Source organism: Perissodus microlepis, chromosome 1 (assembly GCF_051167445.1).
Source record: "Perissodus microlepis isolate ML-2025 ecotype Zambia chromosome 1, ASM5116744v1, whole genome shotgun sequence".
Lineage (NCBI taxonomy): Eukaryota > Metazoa > Chordata > Actinopteri > Cichliformes > Cichlidae > Perissodus > Perissodus microlepis.
This window is the reverse complement of record NC_140461.1, coordinates 10,330,704-10,344,967: the sequence shown is the minus strand read 5'-3', so window position 1 is coordinate 10,344,967 and position 14,264 is coordinate 10,330,704. Positions and strand designations below refer to the sequence as shown.

At 39.0% G+C, this 14,264-nt stretch overlaps 1 protein-coding gene across 12 annotated transcripts in view; it reads left to right on the top strand.

Annotated features, from left to right (window-relative positions):
* Positions 1–14,264, top strand: part of celf6 (CUGBP Elav-like family member 6) — a 158,407-nt gene that overhangs the window by 131,070 nt on the left and 13,073 nt on the right. For 10 of the 12 annotated variants that reach the window (XR_014800309.1, XM_084929549.1, XM_084929573.1 and 7 more), the window contains 5 exons: positions 1,501–1,650; positions 2,801–2,863; positions 3,430–3,510; positions 7,437–7,580; positions 13,257–13,406. Coding sequence is in view for 11 of the 12 variants with exons in the window: in XM_084929549.1 (XP_084785675.1) it covers positions 1,501–1,650; positions 2,801–2,863; positions 3,430–3,510; positions 7,437–7,580; positions 13,257–13,384 (566 nt within the window). In the remaining variant the exon portion in view is untranslated. The remainder of the gene's footprint in view (positions 1–1,500; positions 1,651–2,800; positions 2,864–3,429; positions 3,511–7,436; positions 7,581–13,256; positions 13,407–14,264) is intronic. The other 2 variants (XM_084929557.1, XM_084929513.1) reach the window with 1 other exon arrangement.

Here is a 14,264-nt window from a genome sequence, read left to right as displayed (position 1 = left end):
AATGTTTTTATGTTATTTTTATTGTATTGCAGTGGTAAGTGAAAGAACCAGCTTTAATTAATTTGCTACTTTGACTGACTAGCTATGTCTTTAGTTCATGCTAAATAAGAAGCCATTTATACAACATTAAAGTACACCTATATGATGGGTCAAAATTAGGGGTGGGTTTTGATTATCGATTTATCGATTAAAATCAATTCTAGCTTGGATAACGTGATATCAATTCATTCAAATCCTGAATCGATTTTTAAATATAAATGTACTTTGCCCGAAATGCCAGAATCTCAGGTTAAACCTCACAAAATTTCAACAACCACCAAACAGCTAAAACAGTAAATGAGAGCAGGTACACAGATTCTGTACAAAGACGTAAACACAAAGCTCGGACCCGCCGACGCATCAGAATCAGTGAGATGTTGCCTTTCTCACCCGACGGCACGGACACGGTCAGGGCTGAAAGCCGACAGCTCGCTGATTCTGATGTTTCAGCGGGTCCACGCTTTGTGCTTACGCCCTTTTTGCGCTGATTCTGAAGCTGTTAGTTTTATCTCTCTTTAAACAATATTGACTGAACCAGATGCAAAAGAAGATCCAAACTTCGCTTCACATAAACATCGTGATGAATTCCCTCTGACTTTTCCTGTTTTGCTTCCACCACGATAAAATCACACTTCATGCAGAGCTCGCTGTCTCTCTCTCTCTCTCTCTCTCTCTCTCAGTGTACTTCAAGAACAGTTTCCCGTCTAAAAATCTGTTTTCTGCATTATTCACTTGCTTATTACGCACAAGTCTACCGTTGTTTACAGCGCTGTCGGACGCTGTTTTTTTCCTTTTACTTACTTCCGAAGAGAAAGCCTCATTTCTGCTGTTCAATAGGCTTCTGAACAAATTTATACTTTTTAAAATTATGCAAAATTGCAAAAGGCTTAGCTGTGTCTCTAATAAAACCTCTGTTACTTTGCTCTGCTTCACTTCAGCAGCATTAGGTAATGTTAATATGTTGATTACATTTTGTTTTGTTTTTGATCTACTGAAGAATATTTTTAAGGTTATCTGCTATAAAATCCCAGGCCAGGAAAGTCGCCTTCATGCTTTTCTGTGTTGTATCCTCGGCTACTTTGACACAAAGGCATCTGCTGTGATGCTTACATCTTTGATAAAGTCTCGCAAGTGTCAGCTTTCTTTTTTATAGAAATAAAAATATGGAAATGTACTGATACATGATCAGAATTATAATATTTCTGACTGTCTGAGGCAAAATTTACCCGATTCCAATCGAATCGGATTGAATCGAATCGTGGATCGAATCGATTCTAGAAATCAGTGACGATACCCAGCCCTAGTCAAAATGTACACATCTGTGCCCATTAGATGCATGTTATATTGTAGTACAGGTGAGAACATGTATTTTCACTACAAGAATATACTTTTCTTGGACCAAATTTTAAGCTTGTAGCCTACACCCTGCAGTTTTCATAATGACTCTGTATCTATTTGCAGGCACCAGCACACCCCCAGGCATCTCTGCCACAGCCGTGCCCAGCATAGCCACTCCTATTGGGGTCAATGGATTCAGTGCCCTCCCACCTCAAAGCAATGGGCAGCCCACATCCGAGCCCATTTACACCAATGGTATTCACCCTTACCCAGGTGAGAATATCTAGGTTTAGCTGAGTCTTGAGTCTGTTCTGGGCCTGGACACTGTTAGCTGTTAGCACTGACAGTGTGTTATTTTTTATTATGCTTCTGTTGTACATTCACCCAGCAACAGCTGAAAACAAATTTGCCTAAACATCTAAACAATGTTAACAATTACTGGTTGAAGATTGGTTGAAAAGTAAAAGGACACACCTCAGATAAAATTCAAACCAAGCACCTTCTGTGTGTGTATATGCATTTTTGAAATAAACAGAAATACCTCTTAAACAAATATCTATTAATAGATATATCTGCTTATATATACTCTTTTCAACCAGATGTTGCCTTCTGTAGCTTTGCCAATGTCCTGAAATTCTCTACCTTTCACTCATCAACCAAATGTTGTTATAAGTTTTGAGCATTCCATTTTTCCTTAAAATTGTGGTTAGCCACGATTTTGGAATCTTCTTAAAGTCCTTGGCCAGCTCACCAGATTTACCACAGAAAACAATATTCATGTTGGTGCATACTAGAGCTACAATGCAAGTTGTCAGTTGTAACAACTTATATTAGTTCATGTAAAACTAAAAGTTCAAAAGGCTCTTTTAAACTTCACTTTCTGATCATATTTTTTTCAACTGAATTGAAGCATTTAAGGCTTGAGGGTCAATCAACAGTATCTTTGACAGATTTCTGAGAAGCCAGCCCAGTATCATGATGAATCCATCAGTTCATCCATCAGTCAATTATGGCTAATTTGATATGTCTCAGTCTGTTCTCAGCGTCTTAATGTTGCCTTGGACTGATTCCTAAAAAATTGACAGACATTCACTCTCCACTTTTGCATTATGCAAAGGCAGCTGCAATTGTAATGAACTACAAAGTGGTTTGTTTGGCATGTAGTTAATATTTGATGCAAACATCTGGGACGAACAGGCATTTTGAAGAACTGAAAGACATGACAACCCAAATTTCTCTCACTCCCTGTGTGATCTTACCCCCCGATGTTTCTCTGCAACTAACCACAATTTCTGTTGTGCTGTTTAACATTCTCTCTATTTCTCTTTGTCTGTGTCCGTCTTGACCGCTATCTATCCTCTCTTTGTCTCATTTACTTTAATTTTGCTCTTTGTTGTCTGTCTTTCTTTTCGTCTCTGTGCAGCACAGAGTCCAACAGTGACCGACCCTCTCCAACAGGCTTATGCTGGCGTCCAGCACTACGCAGGTGAGCTGTCTCTCCTACCTTCACTACTCCCTCACTTCCTCCATCTGTCCCTTTGCCTCTTCCCTCTCCCATTCGGTTTGTCACATCAGCAGGCACATGACAGGTAGCGATTGCCAGATGACTTGCCAGTTTCCTCTTGGCTTAGGCTACATTACATTAGAACTGCAAAAAGATTTTTAATTGACTTGATATACACCCACACAAAAACCCTAATTCTAAAAGTACACCAAGAGCTGAGATTTCTAACCTACCATAAGCCTCCTGGATGAGAGATGACACAGACCTGTCGTGAGCACTGCTTTGTGCATGACATCAGCTCTCATTAACATGGTGTTAGTCTTACTCCCTTTCTTTATGCGTCTGCTTAGTTGAACTTCCCCTTTTACCATTCTCTTTGTGAAGTGATCTGCCAGCCAAATGAGCCCAGGCTCCCAGTCATCATGCAATTTATTTATGCAATGTCTAGAGGACACAAATGAACAATGGAATAATGATTTGAGTTTTGTTGTGTCAAATATGAAAATGGAGATGTGAAAAACTCCACTCTGGTTCTCCCTTTGCAACAGCAGCCTACCCTGCCGCCTATGCGCCAATCAGCCAAGCGTTCCCCCAGCAACCAACCATCATTCCCCAGCAACAGAGGGAAGGTAAGAGCGAGCAAGCGCGCCCACCCAAGATAAAAGGTGATAATTGCCATGTTCCATTCTAATGTAGCTGCGCTGCTTTGAATTAGCGAGGGAGGGAAAAAGCTGGCTGGGGAAAATATGAGAAAAAGGCTCCCCATTTAAAGAGAAGAACATTAGCAGTGAGATGGAAAGTTACTCTGTCATTATTCAAAAACTGCACTAATTCAAACTCGCAGTGCTGGACTGCTTAATCAGTCCATTACAATGTGTTTAAGTGGTTATAAATATTCATCAGATTAATTAGCTGCATGCATAATCATTTATTACCATTCCTAGTGTAGTGTTCGTTCTTATGGCACAGCATCAGATATAATAAAGTATAGGATATACTGTGGCGGTAAATCACTCTTTTTGGCACCATTTGTCAGTCTCAATTATTCATCTATATGATTATATGAGACAGCGTAGAGTGGTATGAATAATCAATATATGGACTTGAAACTGAGTGTTTCCAGCATTGCCTGGAGGAAAAGTTAGTTTATGTTCATATTTTGTCACTAGTGTGTGCGCATGACAGGGTCACTGTGGAGAACTGTACAAATGAAAATGAATGCACGCATACTTATCCACACAAGTTGCATGCTGGCATAATTCCACAGTATAGAAGACACATAGAATCGTTAAGGCAATTACTTAACATCTCCCAGTGATGCATTTGAACATTTTAATAATTAGCAAGAATCATAGAAGTCACATTAATGCAAATACAGACAGCCAGACTCATAGGCACACTATCACACAGCTCTTCTCGGTTTAGCCAGTGGCCTGTCTGAGTTCTGGTCTCCTGTGGGTTTTGGCTGGTGTCCCAGCCTGTCTCAGGCCACTGCCACAGTCTGCAGCCCTTCCATTTAACAAGATGAATACACAGGCAGAGTCGAACTTCAGCTTCAACCTTCCACTGAAGGCTAGCAATTTGGATTCTGTCTAGCTGTGTGTGTGTGGTATGTCAACAGTAATAGTCCTTCAAAATTCAAAATTATAATTTTATCCAGCAATATCAACACTAGCCTGTTAGGCACCCCAGTATTGTATTTTAATTCAGTATTGCAAAACACACTGACAGTAATATATGTCATGTCAATACACTGTTACACTGCTGTTAAATCAACCACAAGGATAAATAAAAATGCCTCAAATTTTAACCACAGTATACAACTAATTCTCTATTATGTCAAAAAAGAGATTTGTTGTTGTTGTTTTGTTTTATTTTCCAGAGTTTGGTGCATCAATCTGACAAAATTAGAATGTTAAAGTTGTTTATTTTGTGGTATATGTTTCTCTAGAAATATCATTGATTTTCAGTATTACCAACATGATATTGATTAGTTCCACATACTTATCCAAACACCTGGTACCTACATAACACTTAATGCATCTTTAACTACCAATAGTGTGCAAAACATCAGTGTGAAATGACAACTAACTCCTATTGTTCAGCCTAAATAATAATGCTTTAAGTAACATCGATTGAAGCTGTTGCTTATTTTACAACACTACTCCCCTGAACCTGAAGAGGGACAAGCAGAGTGACACCAGGGAGGTCTGGAGAGGCATGAGGAAAGTGACTGGTTACATGCCTAGCCATCAAACAGTAGATGGGAACATCAACATGTCCATGGCTCCATGTCCCAGTTGTTTTACCAATAGTTTCAAAATGAAAACACTGATGGCCAATAACCCAGAAGCAACCACACCTCAAATTTATGGCCCTTGGATGTCAGTGGCTACAGGTTATAGCATTTTATTTATATAGCATCATGAAGGCACTAGTTAGGTCTTTACTGGACACCCCCAACTTCTCCATCATATACCTAATCCACCATTCAAACACCTAGGTGATTGCCACACATTCTAATGTTACTCTGGTGTCTTGGATCATGGAGTACTTTATTAGGCATCCTTGGAATGTGAACCTTTAGAAACTGTGTATGAGACAGTACTAAGGAGTTTTAGATCACCACAGGAGACTGGCATGATCCATTTTTTTTATCATCATCTTATACTTTGGACATGAAGAACAACATAGACACCAAGGCACAGACACTTCGCCACCTTTATCTGCTGTCACAAATACTTGCTCTCTATTTTAAAACACTCATTTTTCTTAAGCTAATAATCTGGCATGTTTTGTTACCCACTGATCTAGCCGAAATATTACCAACTGAAGTCCCATAGCTCTCTCTATGAAGTGAATGTGAAGTTTACGCTTCCTATATCCCTCTCTACATACCTACTTTGCCACCTTCAGACAACTTGGCTGTTTTTCTGTTGCCAGGTAGAGGTACTTCAATTGTTCTGGGTAAAATAAATGTGCTATCACCTTCCTGTTTTGTGCACAGTTAACCTTTACTTTCAGTGGAGATTTTGTACCTAGTGCTAGAAAGAATGGCAGAGTCAGAGCCAGGCTCGTATGAAACAAGTGTAAATCCTGATGGTGCCATTATTCTCTAGTCGGTGCATTGTGCAATTAAGATAAGATAAGATAAGATAACCTTTATTAGTCCCACATGTGGGAAATTTGTTTTGTCACAGCAGGAAGTGGACAGTGCAAAAGTTATGAGGCAAAAATTAGGATACAATTAATCTTCACTTCGTAGTGCTAAAGCATAAAAAAAGTCCTTAATGTTTAAGTGTATTCTTTATAACATAAAGATTCATTAGTTACATGCTCATGCAGTAGCATACTGAAGTTGATTATAACAAAAAACAACAGGGGATTATATTTGTAAGGCAAATGTGAAAAAAGTCCTCATGCACCAGTATTTTATTCTTTCAAACTAAAAGCTTTTCAAGCAAGCAAGAATTTAATGTGAACATTATGTGAAGCACCTAAATCTGTACAGAGAGAACTGAGATACAGTGTATAACTGCTTAAAAAAATTCTCACTCTGTCAACCAATATGTGTGTGTGTGTTCTCTATCTCAACGAGGCATAGTAGCACTGCAGCCAGCCACCACTGCAGCCAGCCACCACTGCAGCCCTCTTATCAGCCTTCTCACCAGACCAAGTCTCATCTCGTCATGCTATCACCCTGAGCAATGAGACAGGGAAGAAACCTAGCCAGGCAGCCAGCTGCAAGCTTACTGTCCCTGAGTCCATCACATTTCTCTTTCTTTCTATGTGTCCATGGCTCACTCTCTCACTCTCTTTCCAGTTCATTCCTTCCTTTATCCAGATTGGCCTGTACAATATGTGGCAGCTGGTTGGATGAGTGTGAAGGATGGAGAGAGATTGGAAGACAGTCCTACTGTCACACAGTAATTGGGGCAAAAACTTGGCTTATGTCTTAATGTGTGCTCTGTCTCTTCTCTGTTTTTCTGTGTCTCAGTGCTTCACTTTTCCCAGTATAGCTGTCTCAGTCTTTTACTTTCATTCAACTTCTTTTGTATATGTTGTATATGTTATGTTGTTAAATCTGGCTATTTTCTTTTCTTTTCATTCCCCTATTTCTGCTTCTACCTGTCTGTGTGTTGCTATTTTCAGCACATGTACTCACACAAAAGTCAATTTTAACTGTTATAATCTGATTTAGTGAAGTGTCCCCTCTTCATGCAGTTATTGTATGAAATGGGGCTCTTAGAAAGATTCAAATGGAAACCACAAAAACAACCTGAACATACAGTTTGACCTTATAACACTAGAAAAAATGGGATTAGGCTTTGTGTACGCCGCAAATGCCACAATAACCAGGTTTAACAAAGCCAATATTTGTGCCACCGATAAAATAAACAGAGTGCAGTGCTTCCAAGGTTCCTGCATTACTGGATTATTGTCAAGACTGCCTTATAGTTATTTTTTTCTACCCATGTTATTATGGTCAGTCTTTCTCTCACCGGGCACATTATACTCCCACATAACCCTTCTGTTGTCTTTCTCTCATCACCAGGGCCAGAAGGTTGCAACCTGTTTATTTATCACCTGCCCCAGGAGTTTGGAGACGCTGAGCTCATGCAAATGTTCCTACCTTTTGGCAACGTCATCTCCGCCAAAGTGTTTGTGGACCGAGCGACTAATCAGAGCAAATGTTTCGGTGAGTCAAAAATCACCTATGAAGAGAAGGGAAAAAGAAATCCAATGATCCAATGAAATGAATGTTGCAAGGTGGCTGTGTTTGGTAATATTCTGATTTCTCTTGTTGCTTCCCTGCAATTAGTGCTTGCTTTTGCTTTTATTCCCACTGTCTGAACTAATCAAGCTGCAATTAACATTTTAAAAGTGTCGTTACATGCCACTGCACAGGGGAGCAGAGAGGGAGATCAAGGAACAGTGCTCCCTGAGTCTACCACACAGACATAAAAAGATAGTGGTCTTAGTAATGGAAAAGCCAAAAGCTCGCTAGAATTGGTGAGCTAGCCACTGACCCAGGTGTCTCTCCACAGCTGGCATTTCATTCACACATGTATCCATCACACTGTTGATCACAACATTGCGCATCATCAGTGATGGGAATAACAGCGTTACAAGTAACGGCGTTACTAACAGCGTTACTTTTTTCAGTAATCTAACTAATTACTATTTCTATCGTTACAACGGCGTTACCGTTACTAACAAGAAAATGCAGTGCGGTTGCGTTACTTTTTTTCAACAAACAGATGGTTTAAGCTGTGTTCAGCTTACCGCACCTTATATCAGTTGCAGGGAAGTAGCTGTAAGTAATCTGGGCGCTACAGCTTTAAGCAGCTGCGCACGCTCCCGCGGACGGCAATCACTTTCTGGCAAACGATGACGTTTTGGCACAACACCTGGAGCTAAGCGGGAAAAACAATGGCATGAGTGCTGCTGTTTGGCTGAGGAAGAATATAGTAGTCGTGGTAAGCCAATCACATGACCACTTCAAGATGACAAAGCAATAAGGTGATATATACCAGTTTTTAAATTGTGCTAAGAGGGCAACTAAAACCAGAGTCATGATAAACAATATATAAGCGGTGTTTTTTCCTGAATACTTTCATCACGTTTACTGTCTAAGGATAGCGCTAGCAAGCACTCTCTGCTTATGACCAAAAAAACTAAATAAAAAACAGCCCGTTCGTGTTGGTGGAAAAATGCACCATGTCGACCAATCAAAAAATGATATGGCAACATGACATTTGGTTGTTTAGGAAGAGGGGGAAGTTTTAGGAGTGATGGCGAGAGAGAGAGAGAGAGAGAAAGAAAGACAACAGAGAGAGAGCGCGAGTTTTAAGATGTGAGAGATTTGTGACGTTAAGCGTGTTTGGAATGTATAGTTGTTGTCTTGTTTAGTTAGTGTGTAGTGTTGTGGATAGTTTTGTGTTATGTGTCAGAACAATGAGGCGACTGCTGTCTCCAGATAGAAACAGGAGTGATACACCTGCTGCTGTCAGACCTGCAGGCTGTGCAGGTCAGGCTGTGATGTTCTCCTTTATAGTGGACAGATATTTTTGGAGTGGCACAAATAATTTGTGTGGCATCTTATTTAATGCAGAACACCTGATTGTTGTGTAAATAGTTTGAAATGGTTATTAAAAAATGGGTAAAAGGTAAATGGCTGCAAATAACTGTATTGTTTGCAAAACTTGTTGCATATGATTTTAAAATTGTCAATTTATATTTGCATTTCAAGTTATGAAATATGATTCATTAAACATGTTTGTGGTTGTTACAGTAAAATTTTAACTTTTTCTACACTGATTTTATGTTTTAGATCAATTGTGTTAATATAGTATGTAAAAATGAAAACACAGCTGTAGGTTCATACACGTGAGGTTGTGCTGATGATACCAAACAAGGCAAAGTAAATCGTTTTTAAAGGTGAAATGTAGAAGAAACATCAAAAGTAGTTAAAAATGGCCAATTATACCCTGGACCCTCTGGGGTCCAGGGTTTTTTTTTTTTTTTTAAGTAACGCAATGGTTACTTTTCAAGTAACTAATTACTTTTAGAATCTTGTAACTCAGTTTCTAACTCAGTTACTTTTTTGAAGAAATAACTAGCAACTATAATTAATTACTTTTTCAAAGTAACTTGCCCAACATTGCTCATCACCCTCTCTATCACACCATTACTGAGACAATTAGTATCTATTTCCCCTTTCTACAATTCCAAGCCTCCTTTACCCAAGAGAAAAGCATTTTCCCAGACTCCCACAATCCTCCAGCTGGGCAACCCAGCAGCATCATGCCACCCCTCACTTGCCTCTCTCGCCTCCCACACAGCAAACCAGTTCATCAGGGTGGAGGCGGTGCAGGTGGAATCCATGGGCTTAAAGAGATAATAATAGACTGGTGTGGGCCTTGCTGTTGATTCAGTTGGACAGCAGCACTCAGGAGACAGGGAAAGAGAGCGAGAGAGAGAAAGAGAGCAAGAGAGACAGAGAGAGAGAGAGAGAGAGAGATTTCCAGCATTGGCTTTCTTTCAGTTTCACTTCACCATGGCATGTCTGTGAGGCTTCCTCCTCTTTCCTCTCTTCTCTCATCTCTCCCTCTTTGTTAGACTAGCTCCCTGTGTGTCTTCTCCTATAAACATATGCCTCTCACTATCACTATCTGTCAGTCAACAAGGGAGAAGGACAAAGGGGCGGCAACTTCATCAGCCTCCCCAGCTTATTTTTCATAGCAAGTAATTAAGATTTTAGCTGAAAAATATAAATTCAACCCATGATTCTTTTGTGGCTTTTTTAAAAAAGTAATTTCTCCCTCCTTTTTATAGCAGGAGCCCCAAGGCTCTTTTGTAGGACATTAACAAATTAAGCAGAAGATGCTGTGCATTAGGGGAGATACGTTATTATGCATCTAAAAACTTGGAACACTTCATCTTAAAAATGTGTGAGTTTAGTCTTGATAGTGTGGTTAATGGTTGGAAATGTGTAAATACATTATATGTGCATCTAAACACTGTGCACAGCTGTATCACAGTGAATAGATTGATTGTCTGATAAAGTGTCTATTGAATGAAGAAGAAAATATACTTAGCTATCTAATTATGCAAAGCACAATTACAGTGGCTACCAAATAAGAAGCGCTCATCTAAACTAGGTGACCTTACTGTTAATTAAACAGAAAATGTTCAAAGCACTGTGGTGTGTATTCAAATTTTGGCAGGCTAATTATTTATATATGTAACATTTAAATAAAGCAGTCTGTAAGATGACATTTAGTTAGCCAAGATTTTTTTCTGTTTTTTTTTTTCTCTCCAAGTGCTCGTCGGGGCAGAAGGCTACTTGTAAGCAAATGAACAGAAATACCATATGTATGCATTTGTTACCTCATTTTTTTGTTTTGGCATATTGTGAGAAGATAATCACAGATCGTCCTCTTACCCAAGTGTTTACAGAGAAGCTTGAGAATTTGAATGTGATAAAAAAGGAGGTCACTGGAGGCACACTCAAAGAATATGCTTACTTCTAAAAGATGTAACCTGGAACAGTATACTCGTAAGGGATTTATAACTGTAAATTTAGTCTATTTAGTTTAGTGCATTTATTTGCAGTATGAAAAAATGGATATCAATATGTGATGTGGAGTGATATTAAACACTTGTGCAGGTGAGATGGAATATTTCACCTCAAAACAATTAAAACAATAAGATGACAAGAAATCGCAACAGATGCATGCTACAGTTGCATGTCCAGTCTTTTGTAATGTACTTTGGTATAATTGTTAACTATAAAATACATAATTTTACCAAGCTTTTTTTTAATCATTAATGAATTATTGAGTCTCAGAAATTAATAAAACATATATTAAGGTTAATCTGTAAACTCCATAGATATTCACTGATGAAGAGCTATATTATTATTATGGTTATTATTATGTTTGGTTTAACCCTGGGCTCTGATACAAAATTAGTCTTAATCTTCTGCATTCAGTCACTCGCTATTGACTTTTAAAAAGTGATCAAAGCTTACCTTGTTAAGTGGAATTAGGCGGAATTAGCTTAAAAATACATTTCAAAAGGTCTTCTCAGAATGGCGTAACACATACGCACAGGAAGCACGTTAAATATGGTGCCAAAATGAAAACAAGAAGATGCAGCTAACCTAGAGAACACCTGAAACATCTTACCCTTTCTACATGTTTGTTTTTTGCCATTTTATTTTGCCTTTTAATACCTCTTTTCTATTTTTAAATCAAGACGAGTTGCCTCTGCATGTTTGTTGTTTGCTTCGAAAGTGCGCATATAGTACATTTGCATCCATAAACAGCTATGTTATATGCTCAATAAAAGGACATATAGATAGTTTGTCAGTACCTAAGAACATAAACTAATCATCACAGCAAATAAGCAAATAAACTCATTGTACAAAAAATCATTACTGCATACTGCACGCCACTACTGTGTGTGAGTCTTCTGGTCATCTCAGTATTTTGGGTGGGTGGGGGGTAGGGGGGTAATGTAAGACTTCACTCCTGCAGTAATCTAATCTGTTCAACCTGGCACCTTGACTTAGATTTTCCCTGTTGCTCCTCAGTGTGTGTTTTTATTAGAAATGTATAACATTACAAAGCTTGCAGCATTCTGCTGATATGGATGGTTGTGGGAAGAGCTGTACTTTAAGCGGTAGAAGTGTTTGGGGTTTGAGTTGTACAGCAACACACACTCCATGCCACATCACAGGAATGAAACATCAACCTCAAGAAAACAGTTTAAATCAGGAGCACACTCAAATATTGTTTATCCTTGTTTATTTTATGTGCCTGAATTCAAGAGTTTGCAGGGTAGTCTTTGTCCTTTTATACTTTACTTTGACCCCTAGAATCCTATCACCTATTTGGCATGTGGATGTAAATGTGAGGTATGGAGATTCATTAAAGCCAGGGATAGTGTAGGCATGGATGTGTTTGTAGGATTGGGAGGGGGATCACTACCAACTGACAGGCCCTTCCCTGCTCAGTTTGTTTAAAGGGTTTGTAAAAGCAGCAGCCTTATCTCACCCGTACTGACAAAAGCCTGCCCTCTCCCCCCAAATTAAATTGGACCCATAGCGGTGTGATCAAATCAGTTGGCAGGCGGAAAATTCCGGCCGTCAATCACATAGGTGTCTGATAAGACCAGGCAAGGAGTCCCAGTGTGGAAAGCTGTGGGCTCATTCCGCCTCGACACCCAGGTGATAACTCAGAGCAGCAGGCACCTCCGTCCTATACACCTTGCTCCTAGCATCTCGTCACGTCCCCGATGCCCTTTGCTCCTTACTTAGATGCAGTCACATACATGAAAATATGTATACACACGCACACAGACACACACACACCACTGGTGTAGTTGTATGGCTCAACACACAGTTTACTTTTGCAGGCGCAACATTTGCGCTACACATAATACAAGACTCCTTTTCTCTCTTTCATATCTCTGAACACCTTTTTTTTCTGTTTTTGTTCTCTGTTCAAGTTGAACACCCAGTTTCTAATGGTACTCCTTTGCTTTTTTTATATCTGTGTTATTACGTTATTAGCCTTTCTGGTATTTTGTTTAATCTTTTTTTTTAATTCGGAGATTTTCAATTAATCGCCTGAAAAGCGAAAACAAAGACCTATTGTTTTGCCATTGTTGGGAGTTAAAAAGGGTATTTTTTTCCTTCTCTTGCTTCTTTCATCTCACCTGTCTTCCTCTTTGTTCCTTAACCGATCCCTTTCTCTTTTTCATGTCTCTCTCATATTCCCTATTCTTCTTTCTTCCTTCCTTCCTTCTTTTTTCATTTTCCCATTTTCTGCCCCCATCTCTCTCCTGTTCTGTGTACTTGTCCCAGGCTTTGTGAGTTTTGATAACCCATCCAGTGCTCAAGCCGCTATCCAGGCCATGAATGGCTTTCAGATAGGCATGAAGAGGCTGAAGGTGCAGCTAAAGCGGCCAAAAGATGCCAACCGACCTTACTGACTCGTCTGCTATCCATACCCAGGTACAGTAACACCCATGCTATAATGTCCCATGCCATTCAAAAGCGTTTTACTTCACTTGAAAAAGGTATGGATGCGCCTTGAGGTAACTCCTGTTGTGATTTGGCGCTATACAAAATTGAATTGAATTTACAATATTATCAGTGCAGTACATAGGACACAGAAGACTAGAATGTTTGTGAACTTACTCCTGCAAATCTCATTGTAACTTCTAATGAAAATGTTGATTGCTCCTAAAATTCAAACTTATTATCTGAGCAACTATAAGGTAATACTGTATACTTTCAATGCAGAAATGCAGAAATGAATTAAAAAATAGTATAAATAAAGAACTGCATTTGAGTATTAACTGAGAATGTAATGAAATGAGCTACACAATAACATTTCCCAAGCTTGCTTTTATGAATTTCTCTGCTCTTTTCAAACATTAAAAAATGTGAAAGTGTGGGCTGCTTTTTACAGGGGGGTTATTGTACTGAGATGCGCAAAAAGAAAATAAACTCTCAACCTTCCGTTATTCCACCAAATAAAAATCCCATCATTGAATAAAATACTGAAATTTACAGAGTCATCTATATGCCAGACAAATTAGTACACAAAATGTGTCAACTACTTACAGTCAGAAAAACATAGTTCTATAATCAAGATAATCAAGAAGTGTCAATGTTTCTAGATTTTACAGGACCTTTTCACAAAAACCTCTGGTGATTTCTGCCAGGTTTCCCTGCTGCACAGATTTATTTTATGTCTACTTCTGGGAGTCTAGTCTAGTCTAGCCTAACTTGGACCTGCAGGATGCTTTAGGGCAAATAAATGACATCATCAATACCTAGCTGTGCATAATTACCTGTCTACTGGAT